Source organism: Ictalurus punctatus, chromosome 10 (assembly GCF_001660625.3).
Source record: "Ictalurus punctatus breed USDA103 chromosome 10, Coco_2.0, whole genome shotgun sequence".
NCBI lineage: Eukaryota > Metazoa > Chordata > Actinopteri > Siluriformes > Ictaluridae > Ictalurus > Ictalurus punctatus.
This window is the reverse complement of record NC_030425.2, coordinates 9,974,526-9,999,236: the sequence shown is the minus strand read 5'-3', so window position 1 is coordinate 9,999,236 and position 24,711 is coordinate 9,974,526. Positions and strand designations below refer to the sequence as shown.

The 24,711-nt window shown below is 38.1% G+C and overlaps 1 protein-coding gene across 4 annotated transcripts; it reads left to right on the top strand.

Moving 5' to 3' along the window:
- Positions 1-27: 27 nt before the first annotated feature.
- On the top strand, positions 28-24,711 carry pik3ca (phosphatidylinositol-4,5-bisphosphate 3-kinase, catalytic subunit alpha). 4 transcript variants are annotated; one of them, XM_017478494.3, is made up of 22 exons: positions 28-338; positions 1,474-1,574; positions 4,165-4,583; positions 5,080-5,289; positions 6,260-6,510; positions 10,290-10,535; positions 11,423-11,508; positions 11,617-11,722; positions 12,010-12,162; positions 13,832-13,966; positions 14,400-14,524; positions 14,628-14,709; positions 15,522-15,686; positions 15,821-15,924; positions 17,548-17,719; positions 17,834-17,940; positions 18,041-18,162; positions 18,242-18,320; positions 18,423-18,593; positions 18,681-18,798; positions 18,893-19,047; positions 20,666-24,711. In XM_017478494.3, the coding sequence occupies exons 3-22, from the start codon at positions 4,232-4,234 to the stop codon at positions 20,934-20,936; spliced, it is 3,210 nt and encodes a 1,069-aa protein (XP_017333983.1). In that variant the 5' UTR covers positions 28-338; positions 1,474-1,574; positions 4,165-4,231; the 3' UTR covers positions 20,937-24,711. The 4 variants fall into 4 exon arrangements, with proteins under 4 accessions (XP_017333983.1, XP_017333985.1, XP_017333984.1 ...); XM_017478496.3 differs by having other exon boundaries at positions 28-373; XM_017478495.3 differs by having other exon boundaries at positions 28-405.

The window sequence follows — 24,711 nt, the reverse complement described above, 5'->3', positions numbered from 1 at the left end:
GCTGAACCTATCACAACTCGCACATCTCCTCGCTCACACTGCCGCGGCTAGCGTCTCTATCAAGCGACCTGCTACACCGCGCTTCATCGGTTCTCGTTCTTATTCATAGGAAGTAACGTCTACGCGCTATCCATGACAGTAGTTTCTTCAATGTTGGATTAAACGACCATGTAGCGGAGACTATTTACTTGGTCCGTGTATAGTAATGCGCGGTTTCTACTGTAAGAAGACAAACGAGATTAGCTGTCTGTCGTTGCTATGGAGAGCTTGCGCCTATCGGGCCGGGACGGGTAGGCCCGAGCAACGCCTGCGTGTTGGAGTAGCGCCTAAGACCAGAGGTGGGAACGCCGAGAGCGGATTACTCAGAATAACGGTGCCTTAGCTCGTTCATAACCACGACCACGGGTGTGGTTTATTATTTTATTTATTTGTTGTTGTTTTTTTGTTTGTTTGTTTGTTTGTTTTTAAAGCCACAGTCTACTGCTAGGGCTTAAGGGACGAGGAAATATTTAGACCACTAAACATTTACCAGTTCCGAAATTGTTCACGAAGTAATCACAATCTGGAACCTCTGGCTAGCTAGCTGGATAGCTTGGTGGCTAATATGTGCTTATGGTTTAGCCAACGGGCTGCGTTATGCTTACTACCGCATCTCCCAACAGCAAATAAGATGGGACAGTCATACTGACGTTGAAAAAAATAATACAACTTTTAAATGACTGTTGGGTTCACTGTCTAATCAGAATAAACGCGTATCACAGTCGAAGTTTAGTTCATTTCAAGCGTGCTTAATATTTCAGAAGGACACTCCCATTCTAATTAGCGTGCTAGCTTTCTTCGCCGAGGCTCGCGCTTCGGCGTCTGGTTAGTTATTGAGCTAGCTAACTTACCTAATTACGGGCGGTAGGCGAACAAACACGCTTTGTTTATTTTCGCCCCAATGAACATGACGTATAGAGAGGACGAAAAGCAAGTCGTTCACCGACAAATACAACGATTGGTAATGGCTTTAGTGTCTTTCCTTCTTTTTCTTGACGCCGGACTTTATTTGGTCAGCCGGTTCGCTTAGCTAATTTCGTTTAGCTAGCTGGCAAGATAAATCCTGAAGGCAGTGGTGCTAGCAAAATACATTTATAAAAGGGTGTAAAAGTCATTCCTGATAGCTGGTACAGGTTTAAGATTTGAACGGTCAGGGAACTAATCCCATCAGCGGACAGTTTTCATAAATTTCGAAAGTGTCATGAACAGCGAGTGTGTTGTGTTTTGTTTTGTTGTGGGTGTTGGTGTCCAACGTAGTAGTACATGTTTGTTTTCCTGCTCATCTAGCTGTTTATGGTGGTACTGTCTTTGTTTTAGTGATAGTAGTAGTCCTAAATTAGCACACAACGTGAGAAAACCTTCTGTCTGATGTTTACTTATTTAAAGGCAGCTTGTTTTATTACTGTACGATGGTGTTTCTTCCCTCTGTTACAGAGTACTACACTTGAACTACAGGAGTGAATTATTGGGAGAGGTTCGCGGATGTTCCCAACATGAGGATCGCTGTTTTTAGGTTTCCCTAAAACTGCTCTATGGTAAGGATCATTTCCTGTCACTCTAATGCACTTTTGTCTATATTACAGAGAACATACACACGCTGGTTCAAACATGTTTGATCGTCTTGCAGTAGATATTAGTTAGGGACGGGCGATATGGACTTAAAACTATACCTCGGTATTTACTGTGATAACGATATCAGTGACGATATTAATATAGTACCGTTCAGCACTGTTTTTAGCTACAAGTGACAGCTGTGTGCAGTCTTGAGAGCCTCAGAAACACAAACATTGATCAAAATGTAAAACTGATTTTTCTGTAACCAAACCAGTTCCAGATTGTGGAGATAGCTCCTTGATTAGCGATAAACTCCTCCTCAGGTTCACGGCCGCCTTCCGCCATACTTGTTTCCGCTCTGCAAGTAAGCTGCGAATGGGTCGTAGACCGTCGCGCACACACATACGTCATCGACTAGGCTTTATCGTTATGATCGTGGGAAGACGAATTCTTATTTTGGGAAGAATTTTTACCGGTGTATCGCAGACAATAAGATATCGCCCATCCCTAATATTATTGCACCCAGGACATCCTCCCAGTTTTCACATATCCTGTTGCTCAAATGAGCTGCAAAAGTTACACACACTTTGGTTTCCTCAAACTCGGAATAGAATAATTCTGAGTGGTGTAATATACTTTTCTCGGCATAGTGTGACTTCTGCTCCTACAGTAGTTTATCACAGTAGGATATACACTTGTTTCTGATGGACTAATTGGCTGATGTCATTACAGAAGTGAAAAAGCTTTTCTCTGCGAAGTGCCAAATATTCTTGGCTCCAAGCTGAGGAGCAATATCTTCCCTATCACTGAGTGTTGCATTCTTTTAATTGCAGAGTGAGTCAGATAGTACCTTCTTCCTGTAAGCTGTTGGATGACTGTTTTGTTATTGAGAGAGCATTCAGTGAGGTATCCACTAAGACTGTGACTAGGAAGTTGATGACTCAGTCATAAACAGAGTGGGATTTTGCTGTTTCTCAATCTACTGTTGTTCCACCCTGTTTTCTTTAATAAGTAGTGAGTTGCGTAATCACAGGTTCTCATTAAAGCTTGAAATAACTGTCTGCACCTGATCGTATCTGATGGTTCATGTGAAGTTGAAGGCTAACATCTAGAATGTTTGTCAGTCAATCTTGGGTTGTGGTTAGGTCAAGGTCAGAGTTTTAGGCTTGAGCATGCTACAAAGGATGACTTGGCCTTTAATATAAAATGGAAATGGACTAATATGATAAAAAAAAAATGTAACATCCTTGTTAGATGTAGGCTAAATTTGAGCGTTTGTGGGTCAGCATATTATGTTTTGGTTAATTTTTTTTTCTTCCATTTTGTTTACTGGTATTCTGAGGACTGATCCAGTTCAGGACATTAGAAATGTCAGTTTTGGTTTCTGATTAGTGATGTTTGGGTTCATACAGTATATCCTTCGGGGGCTTTCACACTGGCAGTTTAGTCTGAAACAGAGCACGGTTTGCATGAAACATTGCTGTCATGCGGACCAGGAAGGATGCGGCGATACAGATCCCGAGGCTACTTGTAGGAGGTGGTCTGAGTTCAGTTGCACTGGGTCTGTGCTGCGATTCCAGTGAATGTGAACACAACTCGTACTCGGGTCCGCACTTGTTCTGGAAGTAAAGTAACCTCCGCATGTTTTAGCCGATGACTGCATCATTAGTTTCCACAACACGTGCACCATGAGTGGTAGGGGAATGTTGTGGGGCACAGAAGAGGTCTACTGCTGCACATAATAGCACCAAAATAATTTAAAAAAACGAAAAATATAGTGAGTTGTATTGTGTGTTCTATGTGCATTTGTGATGACATAAGATGAATGAAAATGCACCAGGGCTCGATAGAATCCTGCGGGGGGAGCAGGGAATAATCACACTCGGATTCGGACCACAGCAAACGTGCCCAGTGTGAGAACTACTTTAGTCTACGGTTGTGGTTTACATTCAGAACTTCCTGTGTTTGGTCTGGACGGGTCTGGCTTGAACAGGTGTTCTTGGGCTTCTAGGTTTTTATAGTTTAAATTTCAGACCATGATCTGACGTACAGAAATTATATATTTTATTGAAATTATATATCCATCAGTTTCAGTGACATCAAAACCATTCCTTCTCTTTTGGAAAAAATAGTCATTATTGTGTAATAGTTTTTTTTTCTTTCTCAAGAAGACATAGTGGATTTGAACATTGAATGATGAACTTGTTTGACTGTCTTTTGCTGTTGTTTATCAGGTTTTGCGGTGGTAGTGATGAATACACTGCTGCTGGTATCTAGGACACCGTTTCCTCTTGCTTAATTTGTATTTTATTATGTAACCCCCCCCTTATGACCCTGATCATTTATATTGCTCCAAAATGGAACTCCTTGTTGGAAAACTGTTGAAGATCCTTATGTTATATAATGTTTACCTGCACTGATCAAATTACTTCTGAATGAGCGAATGCAGCAAGCCCAAAATCTGTGTGGAAACTTAATGTAGTAAATGCGATAAAACATACATGAAGTATATAAAACAAGCACCAGATCACTGAAGACATGTATAAATGTGCAACTGTCTTCTTTCCTCAGGGGATAAAGAAGTTGAATAATTTAAAGTGTATTATTTGAGATTGGACGATTGTGAGAACTAGGGAACATGCCTCCCAGGCCATCATCTGGAGAATTATGGGGCATCCATTTGATGCCCCCCAGGATTTTGGTGGACTGTCTGCTGCCCAATGGCATGATCCTGACCCTGGAGTGCCTCCGTGAGGCCACACTTATCACCATCAAGCATGAACTGTTTAAGGAAGCACGAAAGTTCCCGCTCCATCACCTGTTGCAAGAGGAAGCCTCATACATCTTCGTCAGTGTAACACAGGAAGCCGAGCGGGAAGAGTTTTACGACGAGACCAGGAGACTCTGTGACCTTAGGCTTTTCCAGCCTTTCTTAAAAGTCATCGAACCTGTGGGCAACAGAGAGGAGAAAATTCTCAACCGGGAAATTGGTAGGAGCTTTTTTTCTTTCTCCCTTCTAGGTAATAATTATATTTGTTATACAGGAGTTTCAACTTAAGAATGAAAGCGCTGGCCTGGCCGGTGAGCGGAGCATCTGAGGTTGAGATTAAATTGACATTCATAGGTTTACAGAATGTGTTTTGAATACAATGAAATTATTGTTCTCCAGTAGCACACCCATAAAATGCGTACAACATTTCAAATGCAAATATAAAATTCTCACCTGTAATAAAAGGTATAAAGTATGTACTTGTTTAATGAAAGTAATATGGTAAAAGGGGAAGCAATGACTAAGATGTTCATATAGTCTTCTTGTATGTTGCACACTGTTCAGACATAACAAATGTTTGTTTTGGTGCCTGTACCCACCCATTTCAAATTAACCTTAACTATTTTTGGTTACTAACCAACCCATAGAAAAAAACAAACATTCAACAGCATTTTTTTTTTTTTTTACAAGAACTCTCCGCTTGTTCTGTTTTTCAGGTTTTGCAATTGGCATGCCGGTGTGCGAGTTTGATCTAGTGAAGGATCCTGAAGTGCAGGACTTCAGGCGAAATATACTAAATGTCTGCAAAGACTCAGTAGAACTCAGAGATGCCAATGGGCCGCATAGTCGTGCGTTATATGTTTACCCTCCCAACGTGGAGTCTTCACCAGAGCTTCCAAAGCACATTTTTGGCAAATTAGACAAAGGTAGGAGGGATGAGTGTTACCCATAACATTGGGTGTGATGTCATGTTATTTGTGTTGTTTTTTCTTTTCTTTTTCAAACTCAAATTGAGTAAACAGATTGTTCATTTCAATTTGAAATTCTCTGTCTTTACAGTATGCATGATTAGTATTTTGAGCACATGCATGGAATGAAGCAACAGTATTTAGCACAGTGCATTTCTTTGCTAGGAACAGGGACAGTGAAAGTAAATTTACATTTGAATATTTCTTTAATATCTAAGATAATAATAGTGTGTTTTGTTTTCTATGTAAAACCATTCTGTTTAACATGGGAGTACACTATTCCATATACTTCAGTATTCTAAGCATTTTTCCTGCAAATAAAATAATAAATATTTGCTTGCCAGTCATGAAAAATGACAGTTTATAGTGACAAAACCCTTACATGATATGGAGATTGTGGGTGGAGACGTGTTAGTGATGTTAATCCCATGAGGTGAGGAATACTTTCTGCTTTGACTAATTAAGCATTGACACGTGCATTCAATTTCACGTAGTAGTATCCTCAGTGGCTACTTAGTGTGTCCGAAAAGTGGCAAACAGAAGTGGAAAGTCACCTAAATCTGGTTCAGAAATGGGGGGAAAACATTTCCTTAGTTGTGATCTGTGTGGGTTTGTTGAGTATAGTCGTGCATTTTCAATGTATTGAAAATATTTCACCAATTGGCCCTAGATTCCCATTGTAAGTGAGTTTTGAGTGATGGGTTGCTTTTTCAGTACAAGGAGACGTTGAAATTATTATCCATGGTAATCTTGTACAGCACACACACACACTTAATCCTCTTTGTCCCGTGTGAGACATAAGGTCGCCAATCATGTACTGGGTACAGATGAAATAGGGTATTTTGTGGGAGTATTCCCTTAACATTCATTGATGAAGTTAAAGTTCCATCGTATTTATGATTATTTTTTCTTTAACTTTTGAATCCAGGTCAGATTATCGTGGTCATTTGGGTTATTGTGTCGCCCAACAATGACAAGCAGAAGTACACGTTGAAGATCAACCACGACTGTGTCCCTGAGCAGGTGATCGCAGAAGCCATCAGGAAAAAGACGCGCAGCATGCTGTTGTCTCCCGAGCAGCTGAAGATGTGTGTGCAGGAATACCAGGGCAAGTACATCCTCAAAGTGTGTGGCTGTGACGAGTACCTGCTGGAAAAGTACCCTATCAGTCAATATAAGGTACAAAATTGTGAATCGCCTCATTTAAGATGTTTTCAATTCCCTCTAACACATTTCTCTCTACTGCTTAAAACCCGTCAACTTATTTTCATAATTAGCTTCCTACCGTGATCAGTAGCTTCTTTTACATTTCTTTACAGCATACTTCTTTACTTCTTTAATACCTTCATTAAGAAAGAACAATGTTGTTTTTCTATGTTAAGAGATTTTTAGGGGCCAAGCACCAAGGTGCGCTGGCACCTATTATATCCTTTAGTATTCCTATTAGAGCTGCAACTAATGATTATTTTGACAATCGATTAATCTGTCGATTATTTCGTCAATTAATCGATTAGTTGGATTAAAAGGCCAGTTTTTATTTTCTTTATTTCGAGAGAGGAAAAAATGTTGTTTCACATTCTGCCCAATGTTGTCCTTTAAACATTGTGAAAATTGAAGGCCGTGAAAACGGTATTTAATGTATTTATTTATGTGGGTTATGCTATTCATTGTGCAAAGAATTTTTTAAAATATTAATATTATATTTTGAAAAAAAAAACACTACTTATTGTCCACAAGCTTTTAAAGCAGAATTGAAATCACTATATTTAAAAAAGAAAAACAAAAGCACAAACTAAGTGTTAACTGGTAAGAGGCTGTATGTTCGGCAGTAACACACATATTCACTCATTTGAACACAGTAACGTTTCTTTATTCTGTAAATCTATGACACTTCTTACAATTATATACAATTACATGTTATAACCCCATTACAGTTACTGCTCTCATAAAAAAAAAACACATTTGTTTCTAAATATCACTAAATATAGCATCAAATAACATATTTGATCAAAATGAATATTTTAGTCAGTTATTGCATTCCCTTTCTATTGCGTCTGGAACACATTATCAGCACATGCATCTGTCTCAGCATCTCTCATGACAAGCCACGTTAATACGCTTATGAGTTTATTTGAAGTGCTTGATATAAAACACTCCTGGACAAACCTGGATCGTGCACTTTTCCTGCATCAGCTCACTCTGTGACCTCTGCTGTTTCTCAGATGTGTTTTATTCATAGAAATGCATTTTTCACCATTGTGAAGTGATGTCACTTATGGGGGTTATCCACTGTGACGTCACAGACCCAACTCCTCCATAATGAAATTCCTTGTCGATTATTTTAATTATTGATTATTGTTGATTTAGTTGTTGCAGCCCTAGTTCCAATTCCTCTTCTTATTCTTCTTCTGCTCTTGAGTCTATGGCAGCCTATAGAATCATGTGCAGGAAAGTTATGAAATTTGGCACATAGATAGAAGACAGTCTGAACTGTTATTACAGCAAATTTGGAGTCTCTACCTCAAACCCTCTAACGCCACCAACTGTCCAAATGGGCATTCGTGTTTATGCTAATAACTTTTGACCCATAAGTGCTAGAAAAAAATCTTTTCCTCCCGATTCCTTGGCTCATGCCAATTCGGATGGACCCTATGGTTTTAACTTCCTCTTGGTTTTAACTTGGTGCATGTCATAGCCACCATGACTTGAGGGTACCTGTACAGTTTTAGAACAGTGCCATCTAGTGGTCATGAGATATGAAAAAAGCACGTTTTTGCTTATAACATATGAATGGGTTGTCTTAAAATCATGAAACTAGTCTGTACCTATTCAGTGGAGCACAGGTTTGATATTACATTTTCGTATGTCGGCCATTTTGGTGGTCAGCCGTTTTGAATTTAATCTTAAACGCTGTATTGTATGAACAACTTGGCACATTGTTACAAAAATTGTAGGTGTCATCAGGACCATGAAAATTATCATCTTCAGACCATGCTGGGAAAAAGTTATCAAAAGGTTTTTGATCAGCCAAACAGTTCTCAAATAACTTGCAGACAAATTCGATTGCGATCACACCGAAACAGATGTGAGGCTATATATCTGTAGTACATTAGCGTATTCAAACCAGTTTGATGTCATTGGCATCATGACTTGAGCACAGCTGCATTGTTCTGGAACAGCGCCACCTTATGGTAAATTATGCAAGTTCAAAAAATGCTCATTGCTTTTGATTACTTTTGGCCATTGTCATGACACTGGTCTTCCTAGATTTCGTGGCTCAGGCCAAGAACAATCATACCAGTTAGGCCATGGTGGGCCGAACTTGCTGTCTGCCATTTTGAATTTACAAAAAAATTGACTTTTCGAACTCCTCCTAAACCGTTCATCCAATTTTCACCAAAATTGAAACCGCCCATGCCGGCAAAAAGTTATGGAACTCAAATTTGATTGGTCAAAGCATTCTCGAATGATGCACAAATGTGGTGATGTGATGCTGTATCCGTAATACTTTAGGATATTCAGACCAAACTTAGTGTATGTCATGAGCATCATAACCTGAGGGTACCTGCTCAGTTGTGGAACAGCGCCACCTAGTGTTCACGAGATATGAAAAAAATGCACATTTTTGCTTATAACTTCTGAATGAATAAAATCATGACCAAACTGAAACCATACTTGCTTATCTCCTCACTTTGCCTCTGTATTGCTTGGCCCCAGAAATATGCTTGCAGCTATATTTGAATTTCTTTTCCTTCCTTTTTCCTCTGGCATCTGGAAGATGTGATGTCAGTTCTGCTAAAGTATTAGAATTAGCCACAACAATACATCAGCTTCCCCTTTACCCCAGCCTCACAATTTAGAGTGACTTCTTACTCATGCAGTCTCTTTGTAATTTTTACATACAGTTGCAGTCGGAAAGTTTAAATACACTCATCATGGACATGAATGTCATGGTAATATTGGGCTTTCAGTAATTTCTTTGAACTTTTCTTTTTCTGGTGCAGAATCATAGCACAACATACATCTTTAATAATAATAAAACAAAACAAGAATTTGGTTCACAAATTTTAATTCATTTGGGGGATTTTCATTTGGGGGATCAACACAGGACCAAAATTATACAGACAGGGTCAAAAATATACATATAAAGACTCAGATTATTAATTCAGTGGTGCTGAAAGCTCCAAAACGGTTCCAGATGGTGGAAACTTGGACACAATTGGGTGTTCCAACAGGACAATGACCCCAAACACACATCAAAGCTGGTTGTGGATAAAGCAAGCTAGCATTAAGCTTTTGGAATGGCCTTCCCAAAGTCCTCATCTCAACCCTCTTGAAAATTTGTGGACTGTGCTTAAAAGTTGAGTCAGGGCCAGGAAACCAACAAACGTTATTGAACTTTACCAATTCTGCCAAGAAGAGTGGTCAAATATTCAAGCAGAATTCTGCCAGAAGCTGGTGGATGGCAACCAAAAGCGTTTGCTCGAGGTGAAACTTGCTAAGGGACAGTCAACTAAATATTAGGTGTGCTCTATGTATATTTTTGAAATGTATGAACAATTTTGGCCCTCTGTTGATTACAGAAAACACCAAACAAATTAAAGCTTGTGAACCAAATTCTTGTTTTTGTTTTTTTATTAAATATGTATGTTGTACAAATCATTCTGCCCCAGAAAAAGAACAGTTCTAAGAAATTACTGAAGGCCCAATATTGACATGACATTCATGTTCGTGATGAGTGTACGGACATATGTAGGAGGGGTAAAGAATACAAATGAAGTGTTGGTGCAGTCTGTGTTTAAAAAGTAATATTTCTTGCCAAACAACACTGCCGAAAGTAGTGTTTAAACAAGTAGAAATGGAACGATGCGTTTTGGACAGCTTTGCTGCTGACAAGATTTCTGATTTTATAGGTTTGTGTATATAAATGAATTTTTCTTTCCCTCTGTTTCTCTCAGTATGTGAGGAGTTGCATTATGCTGGGCCGAATGCCAAACTTAATGCTGATGTCAAAGGATAGCTTATACTCTCAGTTGCCCATGGACACGTTCACCATGCCCTCGTATTCGCGCCGCATCTCCACAGCCACACCATACATGAATGGGGAAGCCTCCAGCAAATCCCTGTGGACCATCAACAGCAACCTGAGGATACGTGTGCTCTGTGCAACATACGTCAATGTAAACATCCGGGACATTGATAAGGTGTGTACCTAAAAAGGACTATTTCAGATAATGGTTAAAATTTAACTAGGTTTTAAGATAAGTAGAATATAACATGACTATTATATGTTTAAGTTTAATTTAGGTATTTCAGGTATGTCAGTGTATTGGGCACTGTAATTGAATGAAAAAAGGCATGCTCACTAAACAGAAACCAACATCAAAAATCGCTGGGATAAGATGGCCTAGTTATTTATATGGTTTTTGTTTAATTTGTTTTTTTGTTTTTTTTTATAATAGCAGATAAAATCATTAATGAATTCTTTAAATTGGATTGCAGTCAATCTATGCGTCACATGGTGGAGAAATTCTCTGATCATGCTGTTGCCGAACGAGTTATCAATAACCATAGAAAAACAGCGTAAACAATAAAATGTGCCGTCCAAATATTCATTCCTTCATTTTCTGTAACCACTTGGTACGGTAAATCTGGAAACCTACCCTGAGGTGGGAATAGACCCTGGATGAGACTCCAGTCAATTACAGGACACCATGCACATACTCATTCACACCTAGGAGCAATTTAGCTTAGCGAGTCTACCTACCAGCATGTGGTGGTGATGTTTTTTTGGAGTTGAACCGGAGACTCTAGTAGAAATATGCAAGATACTAATGAACTAGAGACTCTGGAACTCTGACACAACAACACTACCCACTGTGCCATTGTGTAGCCTAGTCAAATCATTTTGCTTTTTTTATTTATTTTTTTTTATCATGGCCCATACATATTCAAGTTAGCCAAACATTGGGTGCATCTAAAGTTTTATATTAAACAGCATCCACTTTATGCATCATGTGTCCTTGTGTATATAGCGCCCTTGAACTTTGCATGGTAAAGCTATCCTAAAATTGTTTGTACTCCGTTATAGATTTATGTCCGGACAGGGATCTACCATGGTGGAGAGCAGTTATGTGACAATGTCAACACGCAACGTGTGCCCTGTTCAAACCCAAGGTATTGTACAAATGAAATGTTTTTGCACACTATCAAAATAAAACAACACAAACATTATCTGGTAGTATGTTATGCATGTTTGATTTAATATCTTTACTGTTCTCTTAGGTGGAATGAGTGGCTTATGTATGACATGTACATTCATGACATTCCCCGAGCTGCTCGTCTTTGCCTGTCCATCTGCTCTGTGAAGGGGAGGAAGGGAGCAAAAGAGGTGCCAGCACAGTTCAACATGTCAATACCCTTTTCATTTAAAGCCAGACAAGGCAGCGAGCTGTTAATATTAATTATGCTGTTTAGTAAATAGTTTGACTAGCACATCTGAATTTGAGCCTCAGACTGTAAGGTCATGAGAACATCCAGAAATTTGAGCTTTGCAATAAAACTACCTGACTTGCCTTAAACTTCTAATTTTATTATATTGCATTTTCAGAATGCTTTATCTTGTCATTGCACACAAGTGGTGAGCTAACAGCAGGTGGTGTTTTCATTTTGTCTCAGGAACACTGTCCGCTGGCTTGGGGAAATGTAAACCTCTTTGACTACACACACACACTGGTCTCTGGGAAAATGGCACTGAACCTGTGGCCGGTGCCACACGGCCTAGAGGATCTGCTAAACCCCATCGGTGTCACAGGCTCCAACCCCAACAAGGTGACCGTTCAAAGCAGCCATATTTGAGACAGGGATTGGAACCCTAAGCAGTCTGGTAGTACAGTGCCCTCCACTAATATTTGCACACTTGGTAAATATGAGCAAAGAAGACTTAATTATCTTAATTAATTGACTTAATTGTTGAACCTTAGAAAAACTCACAGAAATACTCTGCTCTCATGGACATCAAACAATTACAAACACAACATTGGTTTATCCAAAAGAAAATACCTTTTATTAAATATAGGTGTGCAACAATTATTGGCATCCTTTGTCAATACTTTGTGCTACCTCCCTTTGCCAAGATAACAGCAGAGTCTTCTCTTATAATGCTGAATGAGTTTGAAGGATACATGACGAGGGATCTGGGACCATTCCTCCATACAGAATCTCTACAGATCCTTCAAAATTCGAGGTCCATTCTGGTGGACATCCATAGGTTTTCTATGGGTTTCAAGTCAGGGGACTGGGATGGCCATGGCAGAAACTTGATTTAGTGGTCAGTAAACCATTTTTGTGTTGATTTTGATGTATGTTTTCGATCATTGTCCTGCTGGAAGATCCAACGACGGCCCATTTTAAGCCCAGACCTATTTATATTTGATAGTCCATGATGCCATATATCCTAACAAAATGTCCAGGTCTTCTGGCAGAAAAACAGCCCCAAAACATTAAAGAGCCACTACTGTATTTAACCGTGGGCATGGGGTACTTTTCCATATGGCTACCTCTCTGTGTGCTCCAAAACCACCTCTGGTGTTTGTCAAAAAGCTCTATATTGGTTTCATCCGACCCAATTTGAAGTTCCAGTAGTGTCTGACAAACTGAAGATGCTTGAGTTTGTTTTTGGATGAGAGTAGAGGATTTTTTTCCCTTAAAACCTTCCAAACAACTTGTGGTGGTTGTAGTTTTGGAGACTTTCTGACCCCAAGACACATCTAACTTGGGGTTAGGGTCACTTGAAGTATCCTCTTCGCATTGCACTGAGACAATATAGACACGCGTCCAAGTCCAGGTTGATTTATTACATTTCCAGTTGACTGGAGCTTCTTAATTATTGCCTGATGGTGGAAATGGGCATTCTCAATGCTTGTGCTATTTTCTTATATCCATTTGCCATTTTGTGAAGCTCAACAGCATTTTGCTGCACATCACAGCTGTATTCCTTGGTCTTGCCCATTGTTATGAATGACTAAGGAATGTTGGCCTATGTGTTATCTTATATTTATACCCCTGTGGAACAGGAAGTCATGGTTGAACAATTTCCTGTTCCTAGTCACCCAAGTATACTATAAATTGTTTTAAATATCAGTGGGAATATACTTCAAATATATTTTCTCATATGAATTCATAGGGGTGCCAATAATTATTGCACACCGATATAATTTTTTTTATAAACCTGTTTTGTTTGCAATTGTTTGATATCCATGAGAGCAGAGTATTTATGTAAAAACAATTTTAACAATGTATCAAAAGGTTAAACGATAAAGACAATTCTTCAGATATTCAATTCTTTGCTCATATTTACCAAGGGTGCCAATATTAGTGGAGGGCACTGTACGTAATGAGACATGGTCATTGCTTGCATATTTTTTTTTTTTGCACTTTGACATTTAGTATGTAACGACTACAGCTTTTTAAAACACAATTTCCATACTGTGTTGATTAGGAAACCCCATGTCTGGAATTAGAATTTGACTACTTCAGCTGTCCTGTGAAATTCCCGGATATGACCACAATAGAAGATCATGCTAATAAGATCATGTCCAGAGAGATGGGATACAATTACTTTCAATCTGGACAGGTGAGCTTCTACATAAGCATCCTATGTTCTTAATTATAGCAGCATATTTCCTGATTTTCACCTTAAGAATATTAATTCAATTTCTTTTGCCTCTTGGATACAACTTTTTGGTGCTGGAACAACATTTCTATCATTCTATCCACTAATGTGTATTTATTTGTTGTGAAACCCTAAAAGGTGAGTTGGAGGGACCAAGCCTTTCTTGTCAAGAGAGAAATGCACTGTACAAAAGAATATTAATTTGATTACATTTCTTAAGAATGTGAAAGAACATTTCTTGGTCCAATAATAATTTCCCACTGTAATTAAATAGCTTTTAGTGTGGTATTGTACTTAACCAATAATGGGATGCTTTCATAATTGTTTTTTCAACTCGGGCATGTTTTAATATGTGCAAATATTGACATTATTGCACCACTTTTTTCGTCCACAGAGCAGCAGACAGGCTCGAGACCATCACATAATGGAAGGTGATATTGAGCAGTTGCGACAAGTAGCAAACAGAGATCCACTTTCTGAGATCACTGAGCAGGAAAAGGACTTCCTGTGGAGACACAGGTACTCCCACATCATCCACAGCTCATCTTCTACAGTACTGTTACCATGTTATCTTTTAGTGCTGGTCTCTAAAACATCAAACTCTTTCATTTGTGTTTTTTAGGCAGTATTGTAAAAATATACCAGAGATTCTTCCCAAGATTCTCCTTGCTGTAAAGTGGAACTCCAGAGATGAAGTTGCACAGGTTGATAAACTATATTAACATTATCCTGAATAGGTTAAGGAAACTATAGTGTTAAAAAAAAAAAAAAGATTTACATTTTTATAAATATTGTGCTAGTCCAGTAATATGCATGTCCATTACTTACAATTAATGCAAAGCCTGTATTTCAGCCACTTGTAGGCAACATGTATAGTTTTTATGTCACTGGAATGCATAATTTAAACAGGAAAAAGGCTTCTTTTCTTTCTTTCTTTTTTTTTACTCTGTAGTTCTTTTGAATTTAATTTAGACATTTGTACAAAATCCAATAAGGGACCATCATGAAAGTGTATGCTTTATCTAAGATATGTATAATATTGGTTTAAACTTGGTTCTTTCATGCGTCTTATATCTAGAATGTTTTTAGTCACATGGATTTATTATTTTATACACGTATTTCTGATTTATCAAAATCTAAGTGCTGTATCATACATAATATGCAAATCAGCTCATAGTGCTTGAGCATCCCATTCATGTGTTCCTTGTTCTTAGTTGTATGTATGATATATTAGGGGTTTTGTTTGCCTTTACGCTCTCGCATAACAACTTACTAAATTGTGTGCTCAAATGTTTTGAGCAATGTCAATCTGTTTTCAATTTCTCTTGGGTGTATTTAAATCTGCATTTATAGTTAGCTTAGTCCTGTCTGGATTTAATCCTGATCATGAATTAGGCTCTTACATGTGTAATGATATGGAATATCATGTATAGGTGCTGTATGGTGTCTGTTACAAAGAACCTCACTGACTTCCTTACTTTTAACCTTTTAAAATCCCATCCTTTCCCTTCCTCAGATGTATTGCCTTCTTAAAGACTGGCCCGCAATAAAACCAGAACAAGCCATGGAGTTGCTTGACTGCAACTATCCAGATCCGATGATAAGAGAATTTGCAGTACGGTGCCTTGAGAAATATTTGACCGATGATAAACTCTCCCAGTACCTTATTCAGTTGGTCCAGGTTAGATTAATTTTAAATAATTTTGTCTTTGGCTGTCATAACATTTAGTCCATTATTTATGCTGACCATTCCTGTTGCTGCACAATAAACAACACAAGGGCTTTTTATGTATATGATGTGTGCGTCTCCTACAGGTTTTGAAGTATGAGCAGTATCTTGATAACCCCTTGGTGCGATTTCTTCTGAAGAGGGCCCTGACCAACCAGAGGATTGGACATTTCTTTTTTTGGCATTTGAAGTGAGTGAGGCTCCTTCCTCCTGAACAGGATGTTGATTATGCATAGACAAGTTTTGTTGGATGACTTCTAAGCACAGTGGTATGTTTAGGCCACTGTAACTAAAGATTTTGTTTTCAAAAGGATGTTTAGATCCTTGAGGAAATGTCATGTTTACATTTTGTGTAAATATTTGTTTGCCATGTCTTATAAATGAAGTCTGAAGAACTTTGCATCTGTAATCACATTACCTATACCAACTCTGTTCCAATTCTTTCTGCCAAACTCAATTCAGGAAGTCCCTGCCTTGCAGGTCGTAACACATCTGAACCAGCTTCTGATCATTGAAAAGCTTGATAATGAGCTGATGAGATGGAACATACAAATTTAAGAGAGAGTTCTTCTTACAGTCTTGAACGTTGGCTGTTTGTGAATTCCGCATTTGTTCAGATCCTGCAACAACTGTGTCTTCTGTGAATTTCTAAGATCTACAGTAATTGTGACTGACTAAGGTTTAAGGGCAGACTATTTTAATTTCTTGCTGTAGTAATATCAGAAATGTGGAGGAAAAAAAAAACAAAAGTTAAATATTTTTTTCTGGACACTGGTTGTTTTGCATTTCACCCCAAAACAGTTGAGGTCATATGTTTACATACACCTTGCAGAATCTGTGACATGCTAATAATTAAAAGACAAAAAAAAGAGGGATCCTAAAAATTACATTTTGGTTTTTATTTAGTTCTGCCCTGAATAAGCCATAAGATGTTTACATGCATATACATATCCACAAGACACAACAATAACTGAATTAACACAAATGAACCAGGTTAGAAAATGTTTTGTGAAAGTTGTTCATGAGTCCCTTGTTTGTCCTGAGCAGTTAAACTGCCCACTGTTCTTCAGAAAAATCCTCCAGGTCCTGCACATTCTTTGCTTTTCCAACATCTTTTGCATATTTGACCCCTTTCCAACAGTAACGATATGATTTTGAGATCTGTCTTACTGCAGTACTAAAGGGAAAAATAATGATAGTCTTTATTGGTCACATATACATATGCACAGTGAAATTTTTTTCTTTGCATACCCCAGCATGTCAGGAAGCTGGGGTTCGAATGCAGGGTCAGCCATGATATGGCACCCCTGGAGCAGAGAGGGTTAAGGGCCTTGCTCAAGGGCCCAACAGTGGCAGCTTGCAGCAGTGCTGGGGCTTGAACCCCCGACCTTCCGATCAGTAACCCAGAGCCTTAACTGCTAAGCCACCACTGCCCCAGTGATCATAAAAATATGATCTTTAAACAAAATAATGACTATTTACACCAAGTACCAGGCGTTTACACCCCTGTTGTGTACGAGTCCCTCAGTTGTCCTCAGTATGAAAAAAACGGATGTCAACATTATATAGCCACTGCTGGAAAGAATCTTAATTAAGAAACTACTGTGTCATTTGGACTATATGTAAACATCTGTCATATGACATAGCTTACTCAGGGCAGTACTTAATTAAAAAAATTAAATGCGATTTTTATGTTCCCAATTATATATTTATTTATTTATTTATACTTATCATTTTGCAGATTCTGCAAGGTGTATGTTCAAGTGGCCCACAAGTTTTATGTAACTAACTAACTGCATTGTGTATGTTTCAGGTCAGAGATGCACAACAAGACGGTGAGTCAGCGTTTCGGCCTGCTGTTGGAGTCATACTGCCGTGCCTGCGGTATGTATCTGAAGCACTTGGGCAGACAGGTGGAGGCCATGGAGAAACTCATCAACCTTACAGACATACTCAAGCAGGAGAAGAAGGATGAGACTCAGAAGGTAGAGTACATTCTCTGTCAGAATTATGCTGTTTTGTGTTACAATTGTATTTTTCTCATAAGCTGTCTTGAGTGGTCTATGGCCCTTCATTTGACTGTTTTAATGCATGTTTAGGTGCAGATGAAGTTTCTGGTGGAGCAGATGCGGAGGCCGGATTATATGGATGCCCTCCAAAACTTCACCTCTCCATTGAATCCAGCCCACCAGTTAGGCAACCTACGGTGAGCCAGTTAAACTCAAGTGTTTTCAAGGATATATTGACATATCACACATCCAAAATATTTTTCTCCGTTATTGATTCCTATTTTATTTTTCTGCTAGGCTTGAAGAATGCAGAATCATGTCATCAGCCAAGAGGCCACTGTGGCTTAACTGGGAAAACCCTGATATCATGTCAGAGCTTCTCTTCCAGAACAATGAGATCATCTTTAAGAATGGGGATGGTAAGTCACCTTTTTAACCAACACTTTCTGTTAATGTGTCTGGAGTGTGCGCTTTAAATGTAAACCAACTTCTTTTTAGACCTCAGGCAAGATATGCTGACACTTCAAATCATTAAAATAATGGAGAACATCTGGCAGAACCAGGGGTTAGACCTCAGGTACTTTTATTTCCAAGTTAAACTTTTGTTCATCTGTATTCAAATATGACTCTGCTGAGTGACTGATTATTTGTGTTCTTTTACTTGGACATTTATTTACAGAATGCTTCCCTATGGCTGCCTGTCCATCGGAGACTGTGTGGGCCTTATTGAAGTTGTGAGGAGTTCTCATACCATCATGCAAATCCAGTGTAAAGGAGGTCTCAAAGGGGCATTGCAGTTCAACAGCTCCACCCTGCACCAGTGGCTGAAGGACAAGAACAAGGGCGAGACGTGAGCTTTTACATTGAGAATGAACAACTTTCTGGCACATTTGTTTAATTAATGCATAGTTACATCTATGTATATCAATTACTGTAGGTATGACATGGCCATTGACCTGTTCACACGATCCTGTGCTGGTTATTGTGTGGCCACTTTTATCCTGGGCATTGGTGACCGACACAACAGTAACATCATGGTGAAGGACGATGGACAGGTATGCTTCTAGAGGCAGTGTCCTGTTTATACATGTTTATACATATTGTCATACATGGGTATTAATAGCCTCTGTGTTTTTTTTTTTTATTTAGCTGTTTCACATAGATTTTGGCCACTTCCTGGATCATAAAAAGAAGAAGTTTGGCTACAAGAGAGAGCGAGTTCCATTTGTCTTAACTCAAGACTTCTTGATTGTGATTAGCAAAGGAGGAACTCAAGAATGCACTAAAACGAGGGAGTTTGAGAGGTATGTTTGTGAGGTTCACATTTTTTTGGAATCTTAATGATAAAGTAATTGGCTGGCAGCTTCCATTTTTGGCAGTCATACTCGTTTGAGTAACAGTAGCCCCTTTTGTGTGGTTAAACAGTTTCCGAATGGCTTTCCCCCTCCTGACAATAGTGTAAGCTACCTGCCAAAATTCCTGTTTGTCTCCTAGATTCCTGGCATCCCATAAGTTTGTAACTGCAGCATAAATTATGCTAAGATTAACTTGATTTTTTTGTTTGTGAAAAGCCCAGTGTTAAAGGCCTCATATTCCTGGTCCCATATTCCTAATATCTGAGAAGATTGAGGGGTAGAAACATTGGCTATGAACTAGAGGTCGACCGATTGATCGGTTTTGCCTATTAATCTGCACCGATTGCTGGAACTATTGGTTATTGGCAAAAATCCACCCCAATAGTTTTTCCCGGTTGCATGCGTTGCAGGGTCCGCTGTCATCATACAGTCCAAGAGTGGCCTCTAGAGGCAATATAAAAACTCACTGATGTTTTTTTTAATTATTATTCATTTTGGATGTCTTTCTTTTTATTTGTTATTTGGAGTGGTACTTTTTGGTTCAGTTTGGATGTATATCTCTTATTTACTTTAATATTTAAAAAGTTTATTAATATTTTTCATTTGTAAAATTTACAGTACATTTTCATGGTACATTCCGTTCAGTTTATTTTTGTAATTGCAATTAGTTTGCAAATTTTTTTTAATAAAGTTCAGCAATTTATTTATTTTTTTACTTTGAGTTTTATGTTTTCATTCAGTATAAATTTGATAAATAATTGTTTGATTAATTGGTTATCAGCAGGTACCGCCAAACTTGGTTATCAATATCTGTAAAATCCACTATCGGTTGACCTCTACTATGAACTGAACATAAACTTCTCTACAGTTCTATATAAACTTATCTCAGTATCTCTATAACTGTTGTTCAGATCAGTTTCCAATGTGATATTTATATCTTGGGTGCTTCTGCAGTAAACAAGCACACTTATTAATGATGTGAATATTTAAGGCTAATATAGATTTTATTTTATTCTCGATGCAGCCATAACCATCTCAGATATAAATATAATCATCCCAAGTGTTTGGTTAAAATTTAATTGGAAATAAAATAGATAAGTAGCATTTAGAATAAAATAGGCAAATACAATTTAAAATAAAATAAGAGTAGTAACACTGATTGGTTTTCCCAGATGGTTTCAGTTTTCCACTTGTCCCTTTATGTTTCCTGTTTTTGCATTAAAACAAATTTTGGTGTACATTTTTTGTTTGTTTGTTTGTTTGTTTTTGTTTTTAAATATTGTACTGTGTTTGCCAAATATTTCTTGGGTTCCACCTACATCACCACTCATTTAGCTGTATTTGAGTATTTATAAGTGGCAGCACCTGAACTTGTATTTAGCGTATACTGTAGGGGTCGGTGGCTGTGATCATGCCATTTTCACGGATTCCGTTTTTCTTTTTGTCCTGCAATATGTTTTTTGTAATAATTTTGGAAGGGCTGTTCATAATAATCAGACATTTATCCATGCATGCCCTTGTACAAAAACTGAATTGAGTATGATTGTCCTTGCTACTGCCCCTGTAGGTTCCAGGAGATGTGTTACAAGGCATACCTGGCTATCCGACAGCACGCAAACCTCTTTATCAATCTGTTCTCAATGATGCTGGGCTCCGGGATGCCAGAGTTGCAGTCATTTGATGACATTGCCTACATCCGCAAAACCCTGGCACTAGATAAGACTGAGCAGGAGGCTTTGGACTACTTCATGAAGCAGATGAACGATGCTCACCATGGCGGATGGACCACAAAGATGGACTGGATCTTCCACACCATTCGACACCACGCCCAGAACTGAGCTGGAGTAGGACTCAGCCCATATGAAAGGTGCTCGAGCTAGAACAGGACTCCTTGCCCAGAAACTACTGGTTTATCTTTACTAGTAGAAACATGGCAGCCAGACCTCAAAGTGGGGTAAAATGTACCCCCGACTGACCTTCAGAGCACTAAACAATCCAAAATATTCGTCTTCTGTTTCAATCTCCTTTTTTGGTATCCATACAGAAGAGCACTAACCCTAATCTTTGTCCAGAATGGTTGTACATGGTTGCCTGTAGTTTTGTACTGATGATTTTTTTTTTTTTTTGTGGTTTGTTCTTGCTGCTCTTTTCCTGGAGAGACCATGGTTCTTTTTTATTTTATTTTATTTTATTTTATTTAATTTTTTCTTTTGAAAAAACAAAAAACGAAGTCAACAGGAAGCGTTCTTTACATTTAGGGCGTTCTTCGGATTACTCATGTCTTCCTCCAAGTACAAATGCCTTTAAATATGCATGGAACCTCTGAGGAACTCTAAACAGGGTAGAAATTTTGTCTGTCGGTCTGTGTCCTGATGGATGGTTTCTGTAGCAAATGTAGACAAGTTGACATTTCCCATAGTCTTGCATAAACACTTGGCCCTTCGAAGCTATTGCCCTTGATCACTACAAAAGTTTTTGGTTATGCTTTCCACCTCCTTCGCTACCATTGATTAGTGGTAGCTAAAGTCAATTTGGTGTTTGCATAGGAGGTATCATTTATTATTTATATCAGTTATCATTATTTACCCTAAGTATGAATTTAGAGGTGGAATATTTAGCCTTGTCACACATAAAATGACAGTCTTTGAACACTAACTGAAATGAAACATTGTACAACTGGTCCAAAGGCTACACAGTGGCCCTCACTGATCACACAATTTCATTGCTTCATTATGATCACAGAGAAGCAACTACAAAGAAACATAATGGGACTCAACATCGGAAAAAGCAAACATACTTCAGATCAAAGTTCCTTATTCTTTTTCAGTGTGACACTTAAGTAGAATTTCCCCTGCATATTTTTTAGACCAGTACAGGTGAAGAGAAGCGATTGAGATGAAGCCTTAATGGAACTTGACACTTTGTGGCTGAATGCACAGTCCTCCCTCACGTGTACTGCATGCAACAGTAGAGGGTAATTTGGTGCTTAGTAAAACTAGTTTAGTGAACACTTTACCTTCAGAGCACTTGCTCTATTTTCCATTAATGATAACCGGGCAGGTTCATTTATTGACTGCAATTATCCTCACTTGCATTGTGTTGGATAACTGCTATATGGTTCTGTAAGAAATAAAGAATGGTGCTAAATAGATTCCACTGTATAGAAAGGGAATAAACTCTGGATGAAATGGATGTTTAATGTTAAAAATGCTTTGAACTCTGAGAATGGTTCAGCCATTGACATACGTTTTACCTTTAACCCTATAATTACACTCTACAGTGGTTACATGTCTGTATTGTATATATCTTCAACACACCCTTTGATGCTTCTAATATCCTCATTGCTTTTGTCCAGTACACAGATGTGGTGAGGATCTGCCAGGTGTGCTGTCTGCAGTTTACTCATAAGGGTTATAAAAATAACCCATTCATATGCTTTAAAAGATGTAACGATGGCAAATCCTGTACAAAATCTCAGAGCTGTTTTGAGAAACTGCAGATATGCATTTCACCAGAGCAGCTTCAGCTTTGTGCATAAAACTTATGAGAGGGGAAAAAGAATCAGGAGTGGCACTTATTTTTGGTTAAAACAACAAGTGCTCTGAAGTGCATCCAATTAACAATATACCTTGTGGAATTATGTCCATAACGAATTGATTTTGCATGACCAAATGCTGAGGTTCAACCATTAAAGCCAAACCAACTAACCTCCAAATTAATGGTATTGTATACGTCCACGATAATTTTTCTTTGCATTTGTGTTTGAACCACAATGACTCCTCATACCTACCTGGTAATCCAACCTCTGTGGTTGTGGAGAAAGCCTGTTGTTTTTGCATTACGTTTAAGCTGTGAAAATATAAAGATTATAAATGAGGTGCAATCGTACTATCTGTATGGATGTGTGTCTGCTGATGGGAAGACTAGCTTGTGCTTGAGAATTTATTCAAAACTTCACTACTTACTAGAAGCTTCTGTATATTTTTTTTTTGTTTGATTGGTTGGTTTTTTGTTTTTGTTTTTAAACTGTTAATTCAAGCCAAAGTTCTATATATGTAATGTTGTTCAACTGCATAACCACCTGAAGCATTTAAAGGGCCAGTCCTGGACAGCTCAATATTTTAATGAAGTTAGAGCTATAGCGTAAAGTCTGAAGGACCCTTTTTTTTTTTTTTCCCCTTTGTTTTTTTTTTTTGTTTGTTTTTTTTACTGTCACAGAGGTTTAGTGCTACTGTGAGAAATTTCTACCCATCAAATTTGAGATGAGGCCAAACAATCTGCCTTTTTGCTAAATGCAAAGACCACAGTCATGTTTTTATTTCTTCCTGCATTCTGTAAATGTAAATATATATACACACACACACACACACATATGAATGTAGTGTGTGTACAATTCTATTCGACTATCTTGCACCAAAATGTATTAATGCAAAGAAAAGGAAGGCATCTAATTTATAAGAAGTATCCTGAAGTGAAGTGGCATTGGGGTATTCCAGTTTTCGTATTCATTAATTTGCTGAATTTGAGGAGATTTGAAGATTTTTAAATATCAATGTAATTCTTATATGCAGTAAACTAAACTTTGTAATTTTCTTTTCCCCTTATTTGCAATGCCTTCAGTCTTAAAGGACTGAGTAGATTCAGCTGCATGTCTTTAGAATCAGCATTACCAATTGTACTCCTCTACTGCCTGAAACAGTTCAGATTAATTAGTTCTTGTAAGCAGCCTTATGTTAGCCCTCCAAAAAGCCAGTTAATGCATGGTTGTGGACACGACTTTTGTGTTTTATCTGTACAGGTTACAGATCCTTTGGGGCTGGACCCATTTAAAAGCCCATTTTAAAATGGTTGTGATCATGTGCAAATGCTTTGTATTTTCCTTCTTTTTCACCAAGCAGGAAAACTGAGATGCTGGACTCTTGGCATCTTTTATATGAATTACAAAATGGGGGGGGGGGGTCATATTTCTCTTTCAAATGTACTTGAATATCATCGCGCCGAACCATCTTTCTTTGTCGAGAACAAATGTTATTGTGGTGTAGCACTGAAGGTTCGCTTGCATAGGCAATTTCATACCGATGTTGAATGTGAAAATAGTTGTGTTGTAAGAGGCTCTGCTTGAGAAAACTCTTGTAAAAGAAAGGTTGCCCTTTTTAAACCCTAAGGAAAATATTTCACACTATGTATAATGTGGCAAAAAAAAAAGATGGCGTTAATTGTATAAACTTGTACTGAAAGGAAGGTCAAAACTGTTTGTCTGTTTTTGAGTGGTTACATTTCTATATCATTCTCCTTAATGTTTTCCTACTTATCACTTACCCATATTTTCATGTGTAATAATTTTCAAGAACACTACTTGGTGGGCCAAATAATGTTCCATACAGCCAACCTGCATGAAATTTAAGTTAAAGCCCCATTATTTCTGTTCATTATATGTAGATATAAAAATATGTGGCCTAAGACTGCACTCTATAGTAACCATCTATAACTGCTAACAATGTCATAGCCTCATTCTCATTTATTTACTGTTTCATTGTGCACCTCAGTTGAAAAGTTACTTTGTATCCCCAATATTTTGAGTGTTATGTGACTATGTACAAATAAACATATTTC